This window comes from Ruditapes philippinarum, unplaced genomic scaffold (assembly GCF_026571515.1).
Source record: "Ruditapes philippinarum isolate M1 unplaced genomic scaffold, ASM2657151v2 ctg2_1_1_1_1, whole genome shotgun sequence".
Lineage (NCBI taxonomy): Eukaryota > Metazoa > Mollusca > Bivalvia > Venerida > Veneridae > Ruditapes > Ruditapes philippinarum.
The window spans coordinates 240,785-263,054 of record NW_026854799.1 but is presented as its reverse complement, the minus strand read 5'-3'; the positions used below and the strand labels follow the sequence as shown (position 1 = coordinate 263,054).

The window sequence follows — 22,270 nt, the reverse complement described above, 5'->3', positions numbered from 1 at the left end:
ACCTATCTTGAATTCTTATTATCAGATAAGTGGTTAAATCTATTGTTATTCAAACAAAGATCAGAATAAGAATCTATCAATGCAGTTGAGTCTATTAAATTTGGTGGTGAAGGTCATATTTCACATGACCAAAATTCCATGACTGTACATCAAAGGACAACACAGTAAGACACTTTGTCAAAATCTATGCCAGCTGATATCAAAGTTCACTTTACATCTTAATCTGTGCAAATTGTTCAAATTTCATAGCTGCACATCAAAGGACAAGAAAGTAGGTTAAAACATCAAAATCTAGGTCACCTGATATCAAAGTTCAATTTTACAACTAAAACTGTGCACATGGTCAAAATTTCATCGCTGTACATCAAAGGACAAGAAAGTAGGTCACTGTCCCCTTGAGAAAGGCAAAATTTTGACCCAAGGGTATAATTCAAAACTATCTAGATACAGGTCCACCAAACAACGTTTCATGTCAAATATCTAAGCTGGAGCTTTCTCCAATTCAGAAAACATTTTAGTTGTGTACTTCATAATGAGAATCAATGCCCTCGGGCAGGGCAAATTTTGACACCAGAGAAAAAGTTTGAAAAACTTTGGTAAAGGACCTATAGATGATATCTTATATAGCAAACATCAAAGCTCTATGGCTTGTAAATAGAGGCAAGAAGTTTTAAAAAAAAATTATTATATGTACATATAGTGAAAAATCAATGACCCCGGGGCGGGGCCAATTTTGACCACAGGGCTATAATTTGAACAATTTTGGTAGAGGTTCACTACGCAAAGTCTCATGCAAAATATCTAACCTCTAGCATTTGTCAGTTTTCATAAGATAATTTTTTTAAGTTTTTACTATATACATATAAGGAAAACCTATGACCCTTGGGGCGGGGCTAATTTTGATACCAGAGGCAAAATTAGATCAACTTTGGTAGAGTACCTATAGATGATATCATATACCAAATATCAAACCTCTAAGCCTTGTACCTCCAGACAAGAAGGTTATTAAGTTTTTACTATATGTACATATAGTGAAAATCAATGACCCCCGGGGCGGGGCCAATTTTGACACTAGTGGCAAAACTTGAACAACTTTTGTAGAGTACCTAACATATAACAAATGTCAATGTTCTTAGCCTTGTACCTTCATTCAAAAAGGTATTTTTAGTTTTTACTATATGTATATAGTGAAAATCAATAACCCCTGGGGCGGAGCCAATTTTGACTCCAGGGCTATAATTTGAACGATCTTGCTAGAGGTTTACTACACAATGTTGCATGCAAAATATCTAACCTCTAGCATTTGTCAGTTTCCAGAAGATAATTTTTTAAGTTTTTACTATATACATAAAAGGAAAACCTATAACCCCAGGGGCGGGGCTAATTTTAACACTAGAGGCAAAATTTGATCAACTTTGGTATAGATGATATCATATACCAATTATCAAACCTAAGCCTTGTACCTCCAATTAAGTTTTTACTATATGTACATATAGTGAAAATCTATGACCCCCGGGCGGGGCCAATTTTGACCCCAGGGCTATTATTTGAACAATCTTGGTAGAGGTCTACCAGACAATGTCTTATGCAAAATATCTTAGGTCTAGGCCTTTTGGGTCTTTACAAAAAGATTTTTTCAATTTATTCTTATAACTCCTTTTGGTTGCTATGGCAACCAGATTCTGCATGGAATGAAATTCTTTGAACAACTTTGGAAGCCCTTTACCCAAGGATCAATCCTGCCAAGTTTGGTTGAAATTGGACAAGTGTTTTTTTAGAAGAAGATTTTTTAAGTTCACTATATAAACTTTATAACACACACACACACACACACACGCACGGACGCACGCACACACACAATATTTTTTAAGTTCACTATATAAACTTTATAACACACGCACACGCACACACACACACACACACACACACACACACACACACATACACACACACACAGGTGAATCGCTATATGCCACCGTTGGCATAAAAACTAAGTCTGAATTACGATGGTCAACTTAATAAAATATTTACGCAATTGATGATGCTAGTAGCGATAACCTTGTTAGTAATAAATAAATTGCGTTCATCGAAATCATCAACATGACTGCACGTCGTAGCAAATCTAATTAATTGAGAAATATACACCCCATATAATGATGCACATCTAAATGTGGATAGTTAACAATATCAAAATCAAAATCATCTCTTTTATCGTAGATTTTAGTTACAATAGTAGTGGTAATGATAGAAGAAAGATGTAATAATGTCTAAAGAAATAGTTTTAATCAATTAAAAATCACTGGGATATATTTTGAAGCCAATTGATCAAAATAAGGATTATTCATGTTAAAGATAACGGGAAGTGTTGTTAAATACATGCATAATTTCCTGATTTGAAGTAGGGGAAAGACTTAACATAAAATCCCTCTCATAGCAGTAAAGAAATAAATCAGCGATCAGTGATGCACAATTAGTTTCCATAGGAATGCCTATTATCTGTTTAAAAACTGTATTACCAAAAAAAAAAAAAAAAATAGAGAAAACCAGAATCCCTAAAGAAAGTCCAACACAACAAAATTGAAAACCTTGCAGGCTCGGTTTGATTGAGCCTGTTCATGGACGGTACTGGAAAGTGCAAGTTACCGTCCACACCCCGTAGGACAGGCTTAAGCAGAATGTAACATTTAACACGAAAATAGTGAAATTTTGAATTTAAAAACATCCGATGTTTTCATACGGCGGTCATCACTGAACCTTCAATGTATCACAGTAGTGCCATTCCATGAAAATCGGCGTATGGTCCCCAAGTAAAAGAATGCTTTTGCCCTAAACGAGAAAACAATTGGCGGAACTAAATAAAATTGAATTTTGAAAGGGAATCTGAGGTTATGAAGCCTGCAGAGATAAGACGTCAAAAGACAAATTTAAAAAGCAGGCAACATATCCTAAGGGTGATTTTACAGTATTCAAGTAGGAATACTGGAACCACCCAAGTTGAAAATGGCCAAATAGAAGAAACTTTAAGTACCACACAACAATAATGTCGTGCTGAACGATCTTCAAGGATCGAAAATATAACATCACTGATTAAATGTACGGGGAGAATTTTTAGAGCCTGCTATAAATGTTATCTAATAAAAACGAAAGTGCTCTTCAAACTTCCTCACAGGTCCACATTGTGTTTTGTTTAATGATACCATTGGTAAAGAAAGCCTTCTTTGAATTGCAAGCAAGAAAGTGACCTTTTCTCTTGCAAATGTTTTTTTCAATTAAAGATAATCATTTATCATTTATAAGATTATATGGCAATGTTGTATATAGGGTAGAGAAATTGTAAATACTTACAGATGAAGCTTGATAATTTTTAACTTTAAACTAATCATAAATTTCAGTTGAATTTTTAACAGATTAAAAAAGATTTTTGCCCGTATTTTCATAAACTGTTTCGCAGTATCTAATGACATTTGCTTTGATGGCAGAAAGACAAGAGATCATTAAAATAGAAAGATTACTGGTAGTACAAGATGTGGAATTAGCAATAAGGCAGGCCTTATATGGATGTTTATGTAATTTAGGAATCTAATACATGATAGGAAGTCTAAGCTTTTTCCTCATCAACACGTACTTTAAAGTTAAAAATACTAGGAATATGATTTTTCACAATATCTCTTCCCGAAAGAACGGTTTTAGAATGAGCATTAGTGCTGTTAAGTTCATCTTTTAAAACATTTATATAATGAAAAGGTCATACGATAATTATGTTATTGGCCGCCTTGTTGGCCGGAACTAAAACAAATTTAGAGTGGAACACTTATATATCCTTTCTTGTTGCAGGCTCGGTTTAATTGAACCTGTCCATGGACGATACTGTCAAATGCAAACAAACGTCCACGCCTCCTAGCACCGGCTTAAGCAGAATTCACCATTTAACATGAACTGGTACAATTTTGAATTTTGAAACATCCGCAGATTTGTCCATATGGCGGTTATCATGGAACCTTCAATGTGACACGTAAATGCCATTCCATGAAAAGCGGCATATGGTCCCAAATTAAGAAAAAAATACTTGTGCCCTAAACGAGAAAACAATGGGCAGAACTAAATAAAATATAATATTAAAAGGGGATCAGAGGTTGACCTTCAAGGATGAGCTTGACCTTATGCCCGCACAACAACATAGATTCGGAAAGTCTAAAAAAATCATATAATGCTATGGGACTTATAAAGTGGACATAAAATTGTAGACCAGATTTTTGACCTGGACATTGAGGCAGCAAAACAGCAACATGGCTGCTAATCTCATCATCTTTGTTGATGGGAACATTTGAGCTCAATTTATGCAAATCTTTCAAGGAATTTAGGATTGATATTATTTATGGTGGGGATATAATAATGTGAAATTCTTTGATTTTGCTGACTGTCAATACATTTATAACCACTTTTACCATTTTTTTCCAATCAAAGCAGAATATCTATATTAAACAATTAAACAATCTTAGCCAGGATCAATGTTATACCTCAAGAGATAAATTATTGTAATTTAGGAAAAACAAAATTAAAGAACTATCTGGCCATATCGTAAGTAAAATATTTCAATATATTTATGATATTTTCCATCCCTGTCAGTGTGTTGTATAATTTTTTCTTCCTCATGATTATTTTTCATTGTTACAATATCATGAAAAAGAGCCAGGCGGGAGCAATGTCCGTCGTTTTTTCTTTTTCTATAAACAAACAAATAAACGGTTAAAACATATCTTTATAAAGAAAATAAAAAATAGGTTTTTCCTTTTATTGTTTAAATAGGTCCGTCTAGTCACAATTGTTTGTCCAGGTATATAAATGACAAAGTTAAGGAATATAAGCCAGCCCGCATAGCTCAATCGGTTAGAGCGCGAGACTTGTTATCTCGACATTGTGGGTTCGATTCCCGGGTTGGCAAAGTAAAATTACTAATCAGTCTTTAGGATGAGACTTTAAATCGAGGTCCCGTGTATGAGTGCTTAAACACATGGCACGTTAAAGAGCCAGGAGAAACGTCTGGAACTGGGGCATCTTTCTGTATCTGTATCTTGCACTATTTTCCAAAATATAAAATGATGAACACTCTTCTGGAGGACTTGCCCTTATGGACAAACGGTGGGGAGTATAAATAAACTCAGATACACATACACACAAGGAATATAATCAAAATTTAATCTTTAGAGGTTAAATCATTTTAAGGTCAATGTCATATCTAAATTATTTCTCATATCTGTTTGGCCACAAGTGCTGTTTTGTCCACGTATGAATAAAATTCGTAAATAGAATTATAATTATATTATATTATAGAACTCAACCAAAATTCATTACTCTGACCTTGGCAGTCAAGGTCATTAACAGTTTAAGGTAAATGTCAGTTCAACCCTTTAGATGGTCTTGTCCAAAAGGTTGAATTGTCAAAGTATGAAGATAATCGATTTATTGATTACTAAGTTACAGTCAATTATACTTGAAATCAGTGAAAATTCAATATTTCAACCTTCAAGGTCAAGGTCATTAAAGAGCCACGGTCAATTTGAGTTGGATATACATGAAGGGCTAATCCTAAAATATATTCTGTTATAATATAAATTGACCTTTATGTCGAAAATTTAACTAAGTCGGTAAACAGGAAGTGGATGAGCAACAGACCTGAAATCGAATCCTACCGTATGGAACCACATGTTATTGATGAATACAAAATATCAAGAGACTGTGATCAGAGCTGCATTACTGGTACTGGTACTGCAGTATGTACTGCAGCGATTTTGCAAATACTGGTACTGATACTGAATTACTATTACAAAATTTTGCTACTACTGGTACTGGATTACTGTCTTAAAAAGTGGTACTGCTACTGCATTACTAGGCAGTACTTTTGATAAAAATAGCATCAATTTTTTCTCAAAAAATAAAGCTGTAAATTACATTATTTTATTTTTGTGAAAAAGTAAGTTATCAAATCTATAGATAATTTGCTGCAATATTCCTTCAAATGTTAACATAGTATTCATCATAAAAAAGCACCAAAGACTTTAAGTAAAAATTTAATTGAGATAAACAAACTCAATAACTATTTACCCTAAAATATCCTTATTAAATTCTTTTATTACTTTGTATTTACTAGTAAAAGAGCAAAATAATCACTAATTAATTGCTTCTGTTCTAAATAATCCTATTTCAAGTGATATTGTTAGCACCATAAAAAATTGTTATTGACTTTGGTATAAATTGAACAGAGGTGTGAAAGGCAACAAAATACTGTTGTGTTTTAAATGAAAGATGATTGCATTGTATTACAGTTGACTGGTTACTATACAATGAGATATGACATGAATATATGTTGTAAATATTGTTTGTAAAAAGTATGTTAAAACTATAAAGTTGTAAAAATGTTATGTTAACTTTAAAGAAAGTTATGATTTTATTTCTTTGCTGAATAATATTTGCAATTATTTGTTTGACACTGTGTATTTATTCAAATGTTGATGAATATATAAAAGTAATGGTACTGCTACTTAATTACTTCACCAAAAAAGTACTGGTACTGCAGTACCGAGCTAAAATCTAGTACTGGTACTGTTAATGGTACTGCATAATTTGCCAAGTACTGGTACTGGTACTTAAGTATTACACCCTTAGTACTGATGCAGCTCTGACTGTGATAACAAGTTTAACAAGTAAATTTATCTTTACCCCGAAGGTCATAGACCCATGTGGTACAATTTGCAAAATATATAGTATGGCAAACGTACACCAATATTAAATTGACATATCACACACGTGCATTATAGTAGCACATTTTACATAGGAAGTGGAAACATATATTCAACTTTTACATGGCGTTCATGCTTATAATAATTCACATTTCCGTCGTATGTGTCAATAGTATATATGCAACATAAGATTTAAAGGAATAATAAAGTGTGATAAAACCCCAATTGTAATGACTTTACATATTAGACTAGATCTATCACTGGTAAAGGGATTAAAAATCTTTCTCAATTGAATATTGAATTTAAATCATGTTGATAACGAAAGTGTGACTTTTACATACATTTTTACATACTGCATACACCATTTTTGACAATAGTAATATCTAAAGTATTTATTTAACAAATTTGTTTATGCACGGGAGATACTTGATATGGTCATATCGCTCGACCTGTACATCGAGTAATATCCGCCGCACTATAGCTTTAACAATATATTGACAAACAATATAATTTCTTAACATTTTTAACTGCAGGAACAAATTTGTGTATAAATGTGTATTGTCCAAACAACTTTGGTTACTGAACTTTACGTATTGTGCAATTTTTGGGAGATAATCAATACGGTCATATCGACTGACCTATATATCGGTTTGTTGAACGTTTATTGTACAGTATAAAGTGGTATATAATATATTTCTTCACTGGATTAACTGTGATATTCTAATGAAATGTATTAAACTGCTATATTTATATGCATTGTCCAAACAAATGTATATAGCGTTACTGAACTACTTTATATGAAGAATAGATTGAAAACTAAAGGGGCATAATCTTGTCAAAGCGAAATACAAAATTAGCCACCCGGTAAAGTGCAATATAGTCTAAAGATATATGCTTACTTAATATGTATTTCCTCTTCCCAAGATCTTGCCATAAATGACACGATATGAAGAGGAACAGTTAGATAACGGCGGTTTCTCTTCTAGATATACATATATTTGAGTTTTAAAAATTATCTCATAGAAGATGTATCACACATTTACATGACTGACATAGAAGAAATATAACATTTTCATATGACTAACATATATTGACCAACATGTCAATTGGACCAATGATATAATAAGAGAAACATACGCTGCAGTACTATAAGTCTAGCTTTAACAAAAGTATAGACAGATATGAAAATCAATAACATACTAATCAGCACCATATAAAATATCTGAGCGCATCAGGAATGCTTTTGAAATATATATAGTTTTCTAATTAAAGATAGATTTTCAGTGTTCATCAATTCTATAAATTTAAACATATTCGGAGATATCCAGTAACAAATTGGAATATATTGTGTTCTTAATTGAGAGTACAATCTACATTGTAATACAAAATGGAATTCATCTTCTAACGCATTGCAGAATGTGCATTTGCGTTCATTTATAGTTACACTGGCAGGTCTTGCCCATCTTCCTGTTTCAGCGAGGAGCATCGCAGTTTTGTCATACTTGTACAGAATTTTCTTACACCTATACACTTTTAATACGACTGTAGTTGAAATTGTGCAATACATCTGTAAAATAAAGCTTTATTAAGACGTTTTTGAGTAAACTGTTAGAAAAATTTCCTACCATTGACCATTAATGTCGAAAATTTAACTAAGTCGGTAAACAGGTAGTGGATGAGCGGCAGATCTGAAATCAAATTCCACCTTATAAGACCACGTGTTAATATCGTATACCAAATATCAGATAGCTGTAATAAGTTGTTTCAGAGAAAACTGTTAGGAAATTCTTCCTACCCGTCCGCCGCCCGCCTACCCACTTGCCGTTGGATATTCACCATACTATAACCCGGGTTTGCACCTGTGCCACCCGGCCAATAAAATAATAAAAGCTAAACACTGTCACATAAAATTTAACACTCTCCCAACTTGACTCATAGAGGACAACCTTTGGTTTTCTCAATATATTATTTTCTTATTTCCCACTTGTATAATCCTAACCACCTTCTTTATGATAACTAAATGATTTCTTACACGACACATTACAATTTTATTCTATTTGTTTTTAGATTTTACGGTAATTTGCCATATTTTGCCAGTCGGAAAAAAATTGAGACAATATTCAATGTATCTTATATAAGTCAATCACCATGAGACTTAAATAGATTTAAAAAAATGTTTAAAGAAAACAACGGCAATGTTGTCGCAAAATACATTTGGGCATTATAGATATGCATATAGCAATTCTCTCTAAGTGTGACCTTGACCTTTGAACAGGATCATATATGAAGCAATACATTTAATGGCGGTGAACATTTCTATAAAAAAAATTCCATGCATGTAGGAGATATGCTCCATTTGACAATTTGTGTTACAATCCCTCAATAAAAGATTGACTAAATGGTCCCTATACATATCTTCATTTTTATCTGAACTTTGACCCCTATGTGTAACCTAGAGGTCTAACACTCTGTGACAAGTCAAAAATACCGTGAAAAATCGATAGAATATTGAAATTTGTTGGACTTGAATAAGGTAAACTGTGGATTTCTAGTTCATTTTAATTATTATTTATGTTAATGAATGATACAGCGATATGCCGCCGAAATGCGCCTGAGTCACCGAAATGACTATTTCCCGTCTTCCACATTGTTTAGCAAATGAGTAAACTTTCCAATAATTTTGATAGTGAATTTTTTTATAATTATTCTAGCGGTGGTTTTGTATTTGGTACGTTATAGTTAGCCTTAGAGTGTATTTTTTTCGGTGTTGTAGCAGGGGTCCAGGGGCAGAGTGGAGTGGGGTGTCCAAACACTGATACTGCAACTGATGGGGTTAATGCGTAGGACTGTAAATTTAAATAGAATAAGGAAGGTATCACATCACGTGGATATCATTGTTTGATATAATAGACTCTCAAAATAAGGATATGATAAAGAGGAAATGATTATTGTTAAGTGTCATGGATGTGTGTGTAAGATGCTTGAAGCTGTTGAAATCCCGTCCTTTTTATATAGAATTAAGGGAAAAAAATGAAGCAAAATATTTTTCTATTGTTTTATAATTGCTGTTAAACTAGTTCATTGAAAATGCCAATAACTTGATCACCAGTGGCTCTGAGTATATGGCATCTTAAGTTGTTGATAGAAGCTGGAAATGGATGAAAATAGGGTAAATACTGAATGAAAATTTATTCTAAACGGGCTTATAATGTTATGATAACAGCAGCATATTTCAAGATCGATGTTTATTTTCATAATGATTTAGAACATGTATTTTGAAGAAGTGAACAAAGGAAGTAATTTATACATAACATACGGCACTTAAAATCCACGAAAATTACTGACAAAAAGAGGTCGAAATATGCATAATCCCTTCTGCTTTAGTTTTCTGTACGTGAATACGCGCTTTACTTGTGATCATACAACGGCGTGATACGCGTTCTTGAAATCAAAGTGCTGCAGCACTGAATGCGACGGACATGCAACCGGAGAGACATTTAGGCATTTTTTTTTAGAAAAAAAAGCAAAAATAAAACACAAAATATATAACAGAGAAAATTTGTTTCATACAAGTTCGAGATTTGTAGAGCAATATATTTTGTGTCCCAATCTGATATAATTCAGATTTCTTAAAAACTCTGGTTAAACTTGTAAATCAGTGTCCTTATCGATTTATTCCAAGAAATGATATGTAAATAGAAGAAAAAACTGTCAACGAAATATTTCTAAAATAAAACCATGCAAATAAACTTCAAGCATAATACATTATACATGCGAGAATATTATTTAGAATTGCTTCGTGTTATAACATAGTGGGCATATAGACAATAAAATATAAGTCATTTGTAGTTTTATTTCTCTTGGGTATGTCTCATTAAAAACATTTTTGGTTAAAATCATCAGCAATTTAAAGTGTATTTTTTAAGATTTTTTTTTATTTACAAGGGCCAGAATTTTAATTTAAATGTCACTTAAGCACTACTGTACAGTGTTTAGTTGTCCTTTTCATTTTCACTCTAAATTCCATTTTCAACTTGTTTGCTTCTTACAATTGTATAGAATTTCTAAAAGTATTGCATGTAAACAAAGTAAGTATCCGCTGGTTTATTACATGTATAATCTGTACTCCCTAATCGCCTGTCCGAAAATCAGCATAGGTGAAGCAGAATCTATTTTTAGAATAGCGAAGGTTAACTCATATCGTGACCTAGAAAAATATGTAAACAAACCACAAGAATCGGAAATAGAACTGATATTATAACTTCCTTCAATTAAGATTACCATGAAAGACTACATGGTGGTAAAGTGTTGAAAAACTCTGCATGCATTTTCAAAAATAGATATTTATACTAACCATTGTACTGTATCTAATTTATTAATAACCATGATAACTGCTGAATATTCAGCTAAACCCGCGGTATGAGTCACGAAAATAGTTCTTCGATCTTTTATTAATGCGCGAGTTATTCTAGAGTCACAAAAAACTTTTGATTTGTTAATAATAATGTTTTGTGTAACGTTTAGACATTTTTACTCAGCTTGTTTTTATTTAAGATTATCGTTTGCTGAAATGATTTTGTGTTACTTGACTATTATGTAAATGTTTATATTGCGACAATATATTTTAATTTACGGTACTTTAGAATATACGTTTGGTATACGTATTTTTAATAAACGTTTGGTATCATATAATATAATAATCGTCTCAGTGATCAAGATCATTCTTATCAGCCAATGAAAATAAAGTCATGCTTGAGCGATCATCTCAGCAGGTATAAATAAGGCGGCAGAGCCAAAATTACTCAGTCTGCAGAGGAATTCACCGGGACCAGGTTACTTTATGTAATTGAAGCCTCGCTTCATACATAGAGGATAATTTCGTCTACCTAACTGAAGCCTAGCTTCATAGGTAGAAAAGAAAAATTGGCAAAACTAAATACCCTTGTTTATCCAATTGAAGCCTAGCTTCATGGATATAGTGTCGTTATAGTTTAGTTGTGAAATTGTATTTGACTCTGGGTACTTATAGACCACCACATTTCCTGAAAGCCTCGCTATCAGAAAATTGGTAACATATAGGTATTAAAAATCCAGAGGTAGATTTAAAACGAATAAGCTTTGTATAGTTGGAACTTTGTTATAAATCCCTACCAGCAGCTAATCTTCCTATCTAATAGAAGCCTCGCTTCATAGATAGGGAGGTAGTTGCTGGACTGTAGGAAGTTATCGGGTTGTAGCTAGATATATATATTGCATTGGTTAAATTAGTGTGTTATTAGGCTGTGACATTATTGTATATTTGCTCGTTTAAGTTGTGTCTTAGAGTTTATTTGAGAAAAACTTAATTATTAATTTAAATTGATTGTTTATAATATTTGATCGTTTAAGAATCATTTGTATGTAATCAAACGGCAGGTAGCCCAAAGAAAAATTTATTATACATATCTAAATATTCGCTCGGTACACGTTACATTTGTATAATGTTGAAATATTTATTTCCTACTAATAATTTCTTGGAACTCAGAGCTTACACTTTTATTATAGTAAAATTTGCTGTCCTACTTTTTCGACAGCGGTAAATCGTTTCGGCAGTAATTTGCATATCGCGCAATAATACTACGGGACTACAACGTTTTTATCAATCATATACGTTCATATTTTAACTTGGATAACTTAATTTGAAATTGAAAAGGCTAAATATGGAAGATTTTAAGATATCCCGACAAAGTATGGGAGTTTTAAAGGATCAAATTCATGTACTATTTCTTTGGCTGTTAATCGGTTGAGGACACTTTGCGCGATTGAAGCAGACGAAATCCCATGTGTAGATGACTTAGCTCTGAACCCGCCTGAGGGCGCGTCCGTCGCAAAAAAATATTGTTATTTTCTTGATGCGATATTTCGTAGCATATTTACTCAAACACAACTAAATATTCTCTATTCACTAGTACGCACAATTTTAGGTAATCGTTTATGACTAATTACGTTAATAACGCCGTCCAAGAACAGATGACCCTCGTATCGACAATTATTCCAAAAATAGTAACTGTTCTCATAAAGAAGTCTAATATGGATTAAAGCTGCATGCCTCCAGATTAGCCAAAATATTTCAAGAAAATTAAACTTCTGAAAAATGTACTGATATTTAAAGAAAAGTAAAATGATTCAAGATAAAAGTAATGATGTACGACTAATGACCGATTTTGCAGTATTTTTCACCATATTTCTACTGCGTTACTAACACAGCATGGGCTATATTTGCATGTTTTGACCACTTTTCGGTAATGTACATGGGTTATAAGTGCCGATTGCAATGCGTAATTTATTTTCTTTGTTAATTTCACAATATTTTACTTTTTAATGTATTCAAACTTTTCGTGATATTAGCAAACACCTGCATGAGGCGTACTGCAGTAAGGAAATGCTTTCATAATCATGCAGTATTTAAATTGTATGTTTATTTATGTCTTGGAAATAAAATGATTTTTTAAGCAAAACTACGATTCTCTTTAATTCGTGTAAGGTAGCATTTTTGGAATGACGTCATCACTATCGTCAAAAAACTCGACATCAACAATAATGTTCAAACGCGTTATAACGCGTTATAAATTAAGTTTTCATTGTCCAAAAATATATAATTTGCCTTGAATGATTCAGAAAAGATTGCATTTTGAAAAAGACGAAACGTTAAATTTTACAACTATGTTGAAAATGGCATGGCTCATTTTTATTTTAACAATTTGTCACAAAAAAGAATAAGTTTAGAAGTAACCCACTCGATTTTCTCCTTATTCAAAGCAATCCAATGCTCATGATCTACATGGGAGATATACAATTCAAAATTTGCTAAGGATCCCCCTTTTGACATTGCATATTTCAGTCCTATTATCATCATATTTAAATCATATTTCCGCTAACAATACACCTGTGCGGGGACTTCATTATCGTGAACTAAAGTTATCGATTTGTCATGTACACCTTGCACGATAAGCACGTTGAAAAGCATACCCATGTAAATTTGGTGTTTCATTGCTATGTGCTTTCACTTAAACGTGTACAAACAGCAAGACTTCTCTCGTTTTATTGTAAAACTGTGTTCGAAATTACCAAACTATGGCAAATCAACAGGTTAGACGTCATCTTTGTGAATATGAGATGAACAGGGGTATTGGAATGTTGGAGGCCGGTCGTTCACAAAGGCACGTTGCCCATGTCCTTGGGATATACCAGGATGTGGAACCGATTCCAAATTACTGGAAATGTCTTGCCGGAGGTCGGAACGTTCAACGACCCAAGCCCGGGACCGATTTATTGTCATTGAGGCCAGGCACCAACGGTTCTCGAACGCTTCGACCTTACGTAACGACTTCAAGAATGCAACTGGTGTGCGTGTAAGCACACAAACTGTTAAAAAACAGGTCGCATGATGATGGGCTGAGGTTACGGAGGAAAGCAGTTCGCATTCCTTTGACACAACGCCATATTCAAGAGTGTTTGCAATGGGCGCAGACTCATGTCACATGGACAGTTAATGATTGGACCCCGGTCCTCTTACTAATGAGTCAAGGTTTTGTGTGGAATTCACGGACAGACGGGTTAGGGTTTGGAGAAGTCCAAATGAACTCTTAGCTCAAGCATGCGTTGCAGAACACAACCTTTTTAGTGGGGGTTAAGTCATGATGTGGGCGGGAAAAGGCGCTCAGGGAGAAACGGACCTACACATCATTGAAAACGGTACACTGACGGCAGTAAGGTACGTTAATGAAATTTTAGACGTTCATGTACGCACGTACGCTGGCGCAGTCGGCCCTGATTTCATTCTTATGGATGACAACGCCCATGCACATAGAGCCCACATCAGAGACCGATATCTTAAGGTAGGCAACTATAGTCCGCATGGATTGGCCAGCGAGGTCTACGGATTTAAATGCAATTGAGCATGCTTGGGATATGCTGCAAAAGCAATTTCTTTACGCCACGTCCAACCAACAGCAGTTCAGGAGCTAAGACATGTAATCATAGAAGAATTGGCCCAGATACCTTACCACAATGTCCGCAGGCTCATCAGGCCTTACTTAATGCCCGCGGATACTATACTCGGTATTAAACACCCTACGCCAACCATTTCCTGATTTGAAAGATTTTTTTCATTCCACTAAGTGATCTCATAAATGTTGATTTTCGTCAAGCACATTTTTTCCGCAACAGGCACACGTCAAGAAACACTTCCATTGTCATTATTTTCATAAAAATAAATTCCTTATTATATTAAATTCCTTTTAATGAATTTTCACATTTAATTCAAATACAAAAAAGTACGTACTGTAGTAAAAGTGATCCTAAGCAAATTTTGAGTAGTATATATATCATGTGAATGTTTACACACAATTTCTTTATTTAAATTTATTTCTAACATATACGAGAAATGTGTCCATAGGAAATGTATGCTCAAGTGTCCAGAGGACTCTAATGCCCTCATTTTATTTGCTGCGACAGTGGCATATTTTTATTGGTGGAACATGCTTTTACTAGTCAATGGTACAGTGACCCTGACCTTCACTTATTGACATCAATGTCAATAGAGGTCAAGTATTAGCCATGGATTATTGCCTGGACTAGCATTTAGAGGTCAAAGCTATAGTGACCCTGATCCCTTTATTCATTGACTTCAATATCATATAAGGGTCAAGTATTAGCCATGACTTATTGGTTGGACAAGCTTTTAGTAGACAAGAGTACAATGACACTGATCTTTATTCATTGACTTAGATATCAATAGGGGTCAAGTATTCGCCATGACTTATTGGTTGGACAAGCTTTAACTGACTGACGTTTGACCTGAAAATCAATAGGGTCGTACGGCTATAGGCATATCCCAATATGTCAAATATGTCTTATAACAGATTTTTTAAATAAATTTGCACATAGAAACCAATTTACTGTTTAATATGACGTTATCAATTAGAATAGCTTACTTATGTACCACAAATAATAAAACCTTCATTTTTTTATATTTTTATAATGAAAAAAAGTCATACACAATACAATGAAATTAATCGATAACTCTAATCCGACATAAGTAGAACTTTTTGTACTTTTTTGTACCTTTTAATTTCGACTTTTTTATTTTCGTCCACTTAATGACAAGTGAAATTAGTATAAATATTTTATGGTATGGTTTAAAAACGCATTTTGGAAGATATTCATATCTACAATTTAAATGGAAACGGTAATTTCGTCATTAAATGTAAGAGGATTAGGAAATAAACAACTTTTTGAATGGTTAGACTCTCAACCATGTTCTATATATATGTTGCAAGAAAAACATTCTAATAATTATTATTCTGAAATCTGGAAAAAAGAATGGAAAGGTGAATCATATTTTAGTGGAAATAAAACAAATAAGGAAGGAGTAGCAATTCTTATAAAAAAAAGATAGTAACATAAAAATAGTAAATACAAATGAGTTAATCATTGGTAGATTAATATCAATTGACATAACTATAAACGAAAGAGAATTTACTTTATTAAATATATATGGTCCTAATGATGATAATATCAGTTTATTTGCAACATTAGAAACATTTCTTTTACAGAATAATGACAAAAGCATAATCGCCGGTGGCGATTTTAATACAGTAATAGATACAAAAGTAGATAAAAAAAATGGACGATATGATACTCATAAAAAATGTAGAGAAAATATAAAATCATTAATAGTCTCATGTAAATTAGTCGATATTTGGCGAATACACCATCCCGATAAAAGGCAATATACTTGGCGTTCAAATGGTAAACCATGCATATTCTGTCGACTAGACTACTTTCTTATATCAGAAAACCTCACTAATATAATTACAAAATCAATAATTACCCAGGGATATAAAACCGACCATTCATTAGTAAAACTTTTCATTGATAATAAAGTGATGGAAAAGGGACCAGGCTATTTTAAACTGAATAATTCAATATTGACAGATAAAGAATATCAGACTGTAGTGAAAAATACAATTAAAATGTTGGTAGAAATTAATAAAAACAGCAACCCTAACACATTATGGGAAATAATTAAAGGCGGAATACGTAATGAAACAATAAAGTATGCAAGCAATAAAAAGAAAAAAGAAAAAAACGAAGAACATAATCTAATTAACGACATTCAAAAACTCGAAAACAAACTATCAGTTCAAACAGATGATAGAGTCAATGAAGAACTTAAATCAAAAAAGTTGGACTTAGAAACCTTGTATGATAAAAAAATAAATGGTCAAATATTAAGGGCAAAAGCTATTCATATTGAACAAAATGAAAAAAACAGTAAATACTTCGCAAATCTCGAGAAAAAACATGCTGAAAAGAAAATTTTACATAAACTTATTAAAGAAACAAAAGAAATAACTGACAGAGATGAAATTCTTAGTAAAGAAAGACTATTCTATGAAGATTTGTACAAAATAAAATATTCTGAAGCTCCAGAAATAGATTTTTTAAATATATATATAAAAACTTTAACTGAAGAAGAAAAAGACAGTTGTGAAGGAGTTTTAAATTCACATGAAATAAATATAGCTTTAAAAGAAATGCAAAACGATAAAAGCCCAGGCTCTGATGGCTTGACAGTAGAGTTTTATAAAATGTTTTGGGACGACTTAAAAGAATATTTCATAAAATCAATTAATCATTCTTTTGTAATAGGTAACTTAACTACACTTCAAAGACAAGGAATTATATCACTTATACAAAACCAGACAAGGATCTCACAAATTTATCCAACTGGAGACCAATAAGTTTATTAAATGTTGACTATAAAATTGCCACAAAAACAATTTCTAACCGATTAAAAAATTTTTTACCTTCGATCATAAGTTTTAATCAATCTGGATTTATGAAAAACAGATACATTGGGGAAAACGTTAGACTTATTTTTGAAGTTATTGAACTATTAAAAGAAAGAAATAAACCAGGTTTGTTATTTTTTGCTGATTTTGAAAAGGCATTTGATAGTCTTAGCCACAATTTTATTATATCTGCATTGAGAAAATTTAATTTTGGAAATGATTTAATTCAGTGGGTGAAACTCTTTTACACGAATATTACTAGTATAATAATCAATAACGGCCATTTTTTCAGAAACTTTTAATATAGAGAGAGGTGTGAGACAAGGATGTCCATTATCATCGTCCTTATTTATTATATGTCTTGAAATATTGTCAAATTACATAGAAAATGATCGCGATATCAAGGGAATATATATTGAAGGAAAAGAAATTAAACAAACTTTTTTGCTGATGATGCATCTTTTATAAATGATGGTTCACAAATGTCTTTTGAACGGCTTGTCTATGTCTTAAAGAATTTTAGTCTTATATCAGGTCTTAATCTGAATACTAGAAAATCAACAATATTAAGAATTGGATCACTTCGTAATACAAATACAATTTATTGTAAAAAATACAATTTTAAATGGTCATCAGAATCAGCAAAAAAATTAGGAGTTACTTTTTCAACAGATAACACAAATATATTAAAAAATAATCTTGAACCAAAACTTGAGGATTTCTACAACTGCTTGAAACAATGGCAACATAGAAAATTAACTTTGATGGGTAAGGTAACTGTTATCAAGACATTTGCACTACCAAAAATAATATATCCTTTTGCGGTGTTAGAAAACCCGCCAGAATCAAAAATCAAGGAAATTGAAAATGCAATATTTCATTTCATTTGGGAAGGAAAACCAGACAAAATAAAACGAAATATTATAAAGCAAAATTTTGAGAATGGGGGACTTAAACTTACAGACATAATATATTTTTTAAAATCGTTAAAAGCAAGTTGGATCAAAAGATACTTAGATAAAGAAAATCATAGCTTATGGAAATTATTTGTTAAGAATAAATTATTAAAGTATGGAAATGAACTTATTTTTGAATGTAACATTTCAAAACAAGATGCTGATAATCTATTTCCACACAAAAGTTTTATAAATAATATGCTAAATGCATGGATTGAAATAAAAAGTACAGGCTTAACAAAAAATATCTCTTATAAAGACATTATTTGGAATAATTCGGATATAAAAATAGATGGTAAACTTGTATTTTATGAAAACTGGTTTATTAAAGGAATTTAATTCGTACAACACTTATATGATTACAGAACAGGAAAGTTTTATAATTTCGAAGAATTTAATATTTGTATGACATCAATAATACAGATTTCTTAAAGTATTATATGCTTATTGGAAATATATCTGACACTCTTATCAACAAGTTAAGAAATGCTGAAATTAACACTGTTTCCTCGCAACCTTTTATACAAAATGTTATACAATCCAAATCTGTGAATAAACTTTTATATGATTTGCAAATGAAAAACGGAAAATGTCAAGGGAAAAAAAGTAATGAAACTAAATGGGAAGAAAATATACAAAAGCATATTGACTGGAAAAAGATATATCAACTGCCTTATAAGAGCACATTAGATGTCACATTAAGATATTTCCAGTATAAATTCCTCCATAGAATTATACCGACTAATACTTTTCTCTTCAAATGCAAACTGTCTGACACAAATTTGTGCGATTTTTGTCATAATAGCATTGAAAATATTGACCACCTCTTCTGGGAATGTACGAAAATACAAAATATTTTGTCAATGCTACACACGTGGCTAAATTCAATTGGAATTATGTTTAATCTTTCTAAAGAAATATTATTCTTTGGAGAACTTAAAATTAATCTGCATAGTAACATAATTAATTTCATTCTCATTCTAATGAAATATTACATTTTTAAAACAAAATATCAAAAATATACACCAAGTTTTGAAATATTTAGAAAAATGTTATACAGTAGAATACAAATAGAAGAACAAATTGCTTTATCTAAAGATAAATTGGAAGCGCATAAGACAAAATGGAATATCCTCTGTAATATAAGAATTGTGGATAGAATCAATTTTAAAACAATGCAAAACCATATCTATAAAGAAAACTAATAAAATTTGTATAAATCGCTATATAAAAAGGGACAATTTTTTTTGTGCATGAGAGAGCGTGTGTGAGTGCCTGTGTATGTATGTGTATATGCGTGTGTGCGTGTGTGCATATGTGTGAGTATGTGTATGTGTATTTGTATTTGTGTATGTATCTGTGTGAGATTGTTTTGTGTGTATGTTTTACATTACTGTTAGAATTGAATAATTATTGTAATGGAATATATTATGTTGAATACATGTAACAACAGTATGTTAACTGGAATGTTTTTGTAATTCATATATGAAAGAACATAATAAATGAAAAAAAAAACAACAAACTTTTTGTACATTATGATAACCACAGCTTTGTGGTTCTGATTCATTTTAACTGGAAAATGCAGCAAAGTTCAAAATGGTTATAAAAATTTTATGTCCTGAACAAGTCGGATATTTTCATTGGTCTTGTCCTTTTAAACAATACAAGTTTTACATACATTCTGTGGTTTTTATTACGCAGAATTACAATGATGTTTGTGATTAAATCATACAATAGAATTATTCAAATATTTCATTGTATATTTTTAAATAAATGGGATTGGGTTTATTACTTCAATAGAACAGCAATATTGCATAACCAAAACATGTGAAATGTATATTTCTATGACTAGAAAGTAACAACAAACGTGTGGATTTATTTGATGATGTTCTTACTATAATTAATGGTGGAAGAACGATGAAATTTCCATGTGTATTAATGTAGGAAACGACATGAGTAAAACCATAAACCTCCTGCAGGCAAGGTAATTTTGAATATCCCTGAAGACTGAAGAAAAAAATCACCAAAATTTTAAACAAGAAATAACTCACCAACTCCTCTTTCAGCCTGTATCATACACAGTGAAACTAAACAACTAATTAAAATCCAGCATAGAGACATTTTACCAGTTGTAAGCAGCCATGGTTTCATTCTTAGTTTCTACCTGAAGTTCAAAAAAGATGATCTTAAAATTAACGTATTTAAAAAAATAGATAAATAAATAAACACAACGGAAATCAAACTTTTATGAAATAGAATGTCATTATCTCAAATCTTGTATAGAAATAAGTTACATTTTTTTTTATTTTATGAAACAACTTGTGTGATAAATATCTAGCTATAAACAATAAACCATTTGTTTGTAAAGAAACCATTATATTTCATTTTTTCAATGTTAGATTCCCTGGTTCCTTTCATTTGAGATAATTGTGCTCACAGCAAAATTAGCATTGGCTTGATAAACAGTTACATGTCGTATTTCCCCATCTACCAATGTGGTATAAGCGCTTATAAAAAGAATATGACATCTTTTGAAAAAAAAAACAATTAAAAAAAATCAGAGGCTCTAAAAAAACAAACAAACACTAAACATTAGAAATACAACAGAGGATGGTAAGTCAGATTTGAAAATGGATCTGTTTGTCGACTCTGGCCATCAATGCAGACGAAGATTATGGTCATATGTAAGGCGAGAATTATGTGAATATGATTATGTAATCTGTAAGAGGCATTCTCTGTAATATGAATTGGAAAATATGTCATTTTATAAACAAGGGAGTTTCAATACTAAGAAATGGATTTAACTCATTACAGGACTGGAGCGGGCAAGATTAAAGCAGTTTATTATTCAAGCGCCTTGTCCGGTATATAACGGAATACGGTATTTAGTGTGGTGCTCTCACTCCTAAGAAATATCTTATGGACCCACATCCACATATGTTGTGTATAACATGTATAATTAAAATTACTGCTTAAATTTTCAAATAAAAACTAGTGTGTAAAACAATATTGCAATAAATCAAAGCTGAAATAAAGATATAGGAACAAAAATTATTCTATGACAATTAAATTTACTTCCTCAGTAAAAAATAGTCAAAGATGTTACTTAATTAAGTAACCATAATATAAAATAAATGATCCTATAATATGCAAAGTATGGACAATTGCGTAAATAATATATTTAAAACATATTGGAGAGAAACAATTTAAGATAAAAAGAAACAAACAACTTTCCTTTTAGTAAACCATAAGAAATGGTAAAGATAGAAAGATAAGTTAATTTAACATACCTAATAAAATATTATCCAAAAGTAAAATTTGAATTACAAAAATACGTTATTTTGTGACCGTCAAGATGGAAAATGACTTCAAAGAATTTCTGTCCAGTATATATACATTCAGGTTAAGTCAAGAATATTTTAAGTACTGACGCATTTGTAAAGAGAAAGGAAATAAAACAATTACATATTTAATTGTTAAGTCCGGAAGAGAATGATCTCACTTTACATATTATACGAGGGTTGTTAAAAAAAGTTCCATTAGATTTATTTTATGACATAGCATGACAATATATCCGTTTAATTTGCCAACAAATAGGCAATACTCCTTTACCTATACCTACGTACGAAAAAATTAAACTAGGGATAGAGGAGGTCTAAGAGAAACCACTGGAATGTTGCCAGAAGTCTTTCAGCTAATAAAATGTCTATAAATATAACGCACAATTAGTTGTTTATGA

At 31.7% G+C, this 22,270-nt stretch overlaps 1 protein-coding gene across 1 annotated transcript in view; it reads right to left on the bottom strand.

Moving 5' to 3' along the window:
* The window catches only part of LOC132741095 (epidermal growth factor receptor-like), a 40,853-nt gene extending 18,913 nt beyond the window's left edge, over window positions 1-21,940 (bottom strand). Inside the window, exons 1-2 of the mRNA XM_060729188.1 lie at window positions 21,822-21,940; window positions 20,583-20,695 (exon numbers count right to left, since the gene is read on the bottom strand). Coding sequence (XP_060585171.1) covers window positions 20,583-20,682 — 100 coding nt within the window. The 5' untranslated portion in view covers window positions 20,683-20,695; window positions 21,822-21,940. The remainder of the gene's footprint in view (window positions 1-20,582; window positions 20,696-21,821) is intronic.
* Window positions 21,941-22,270: the final 330 nt, after the last annotated feature.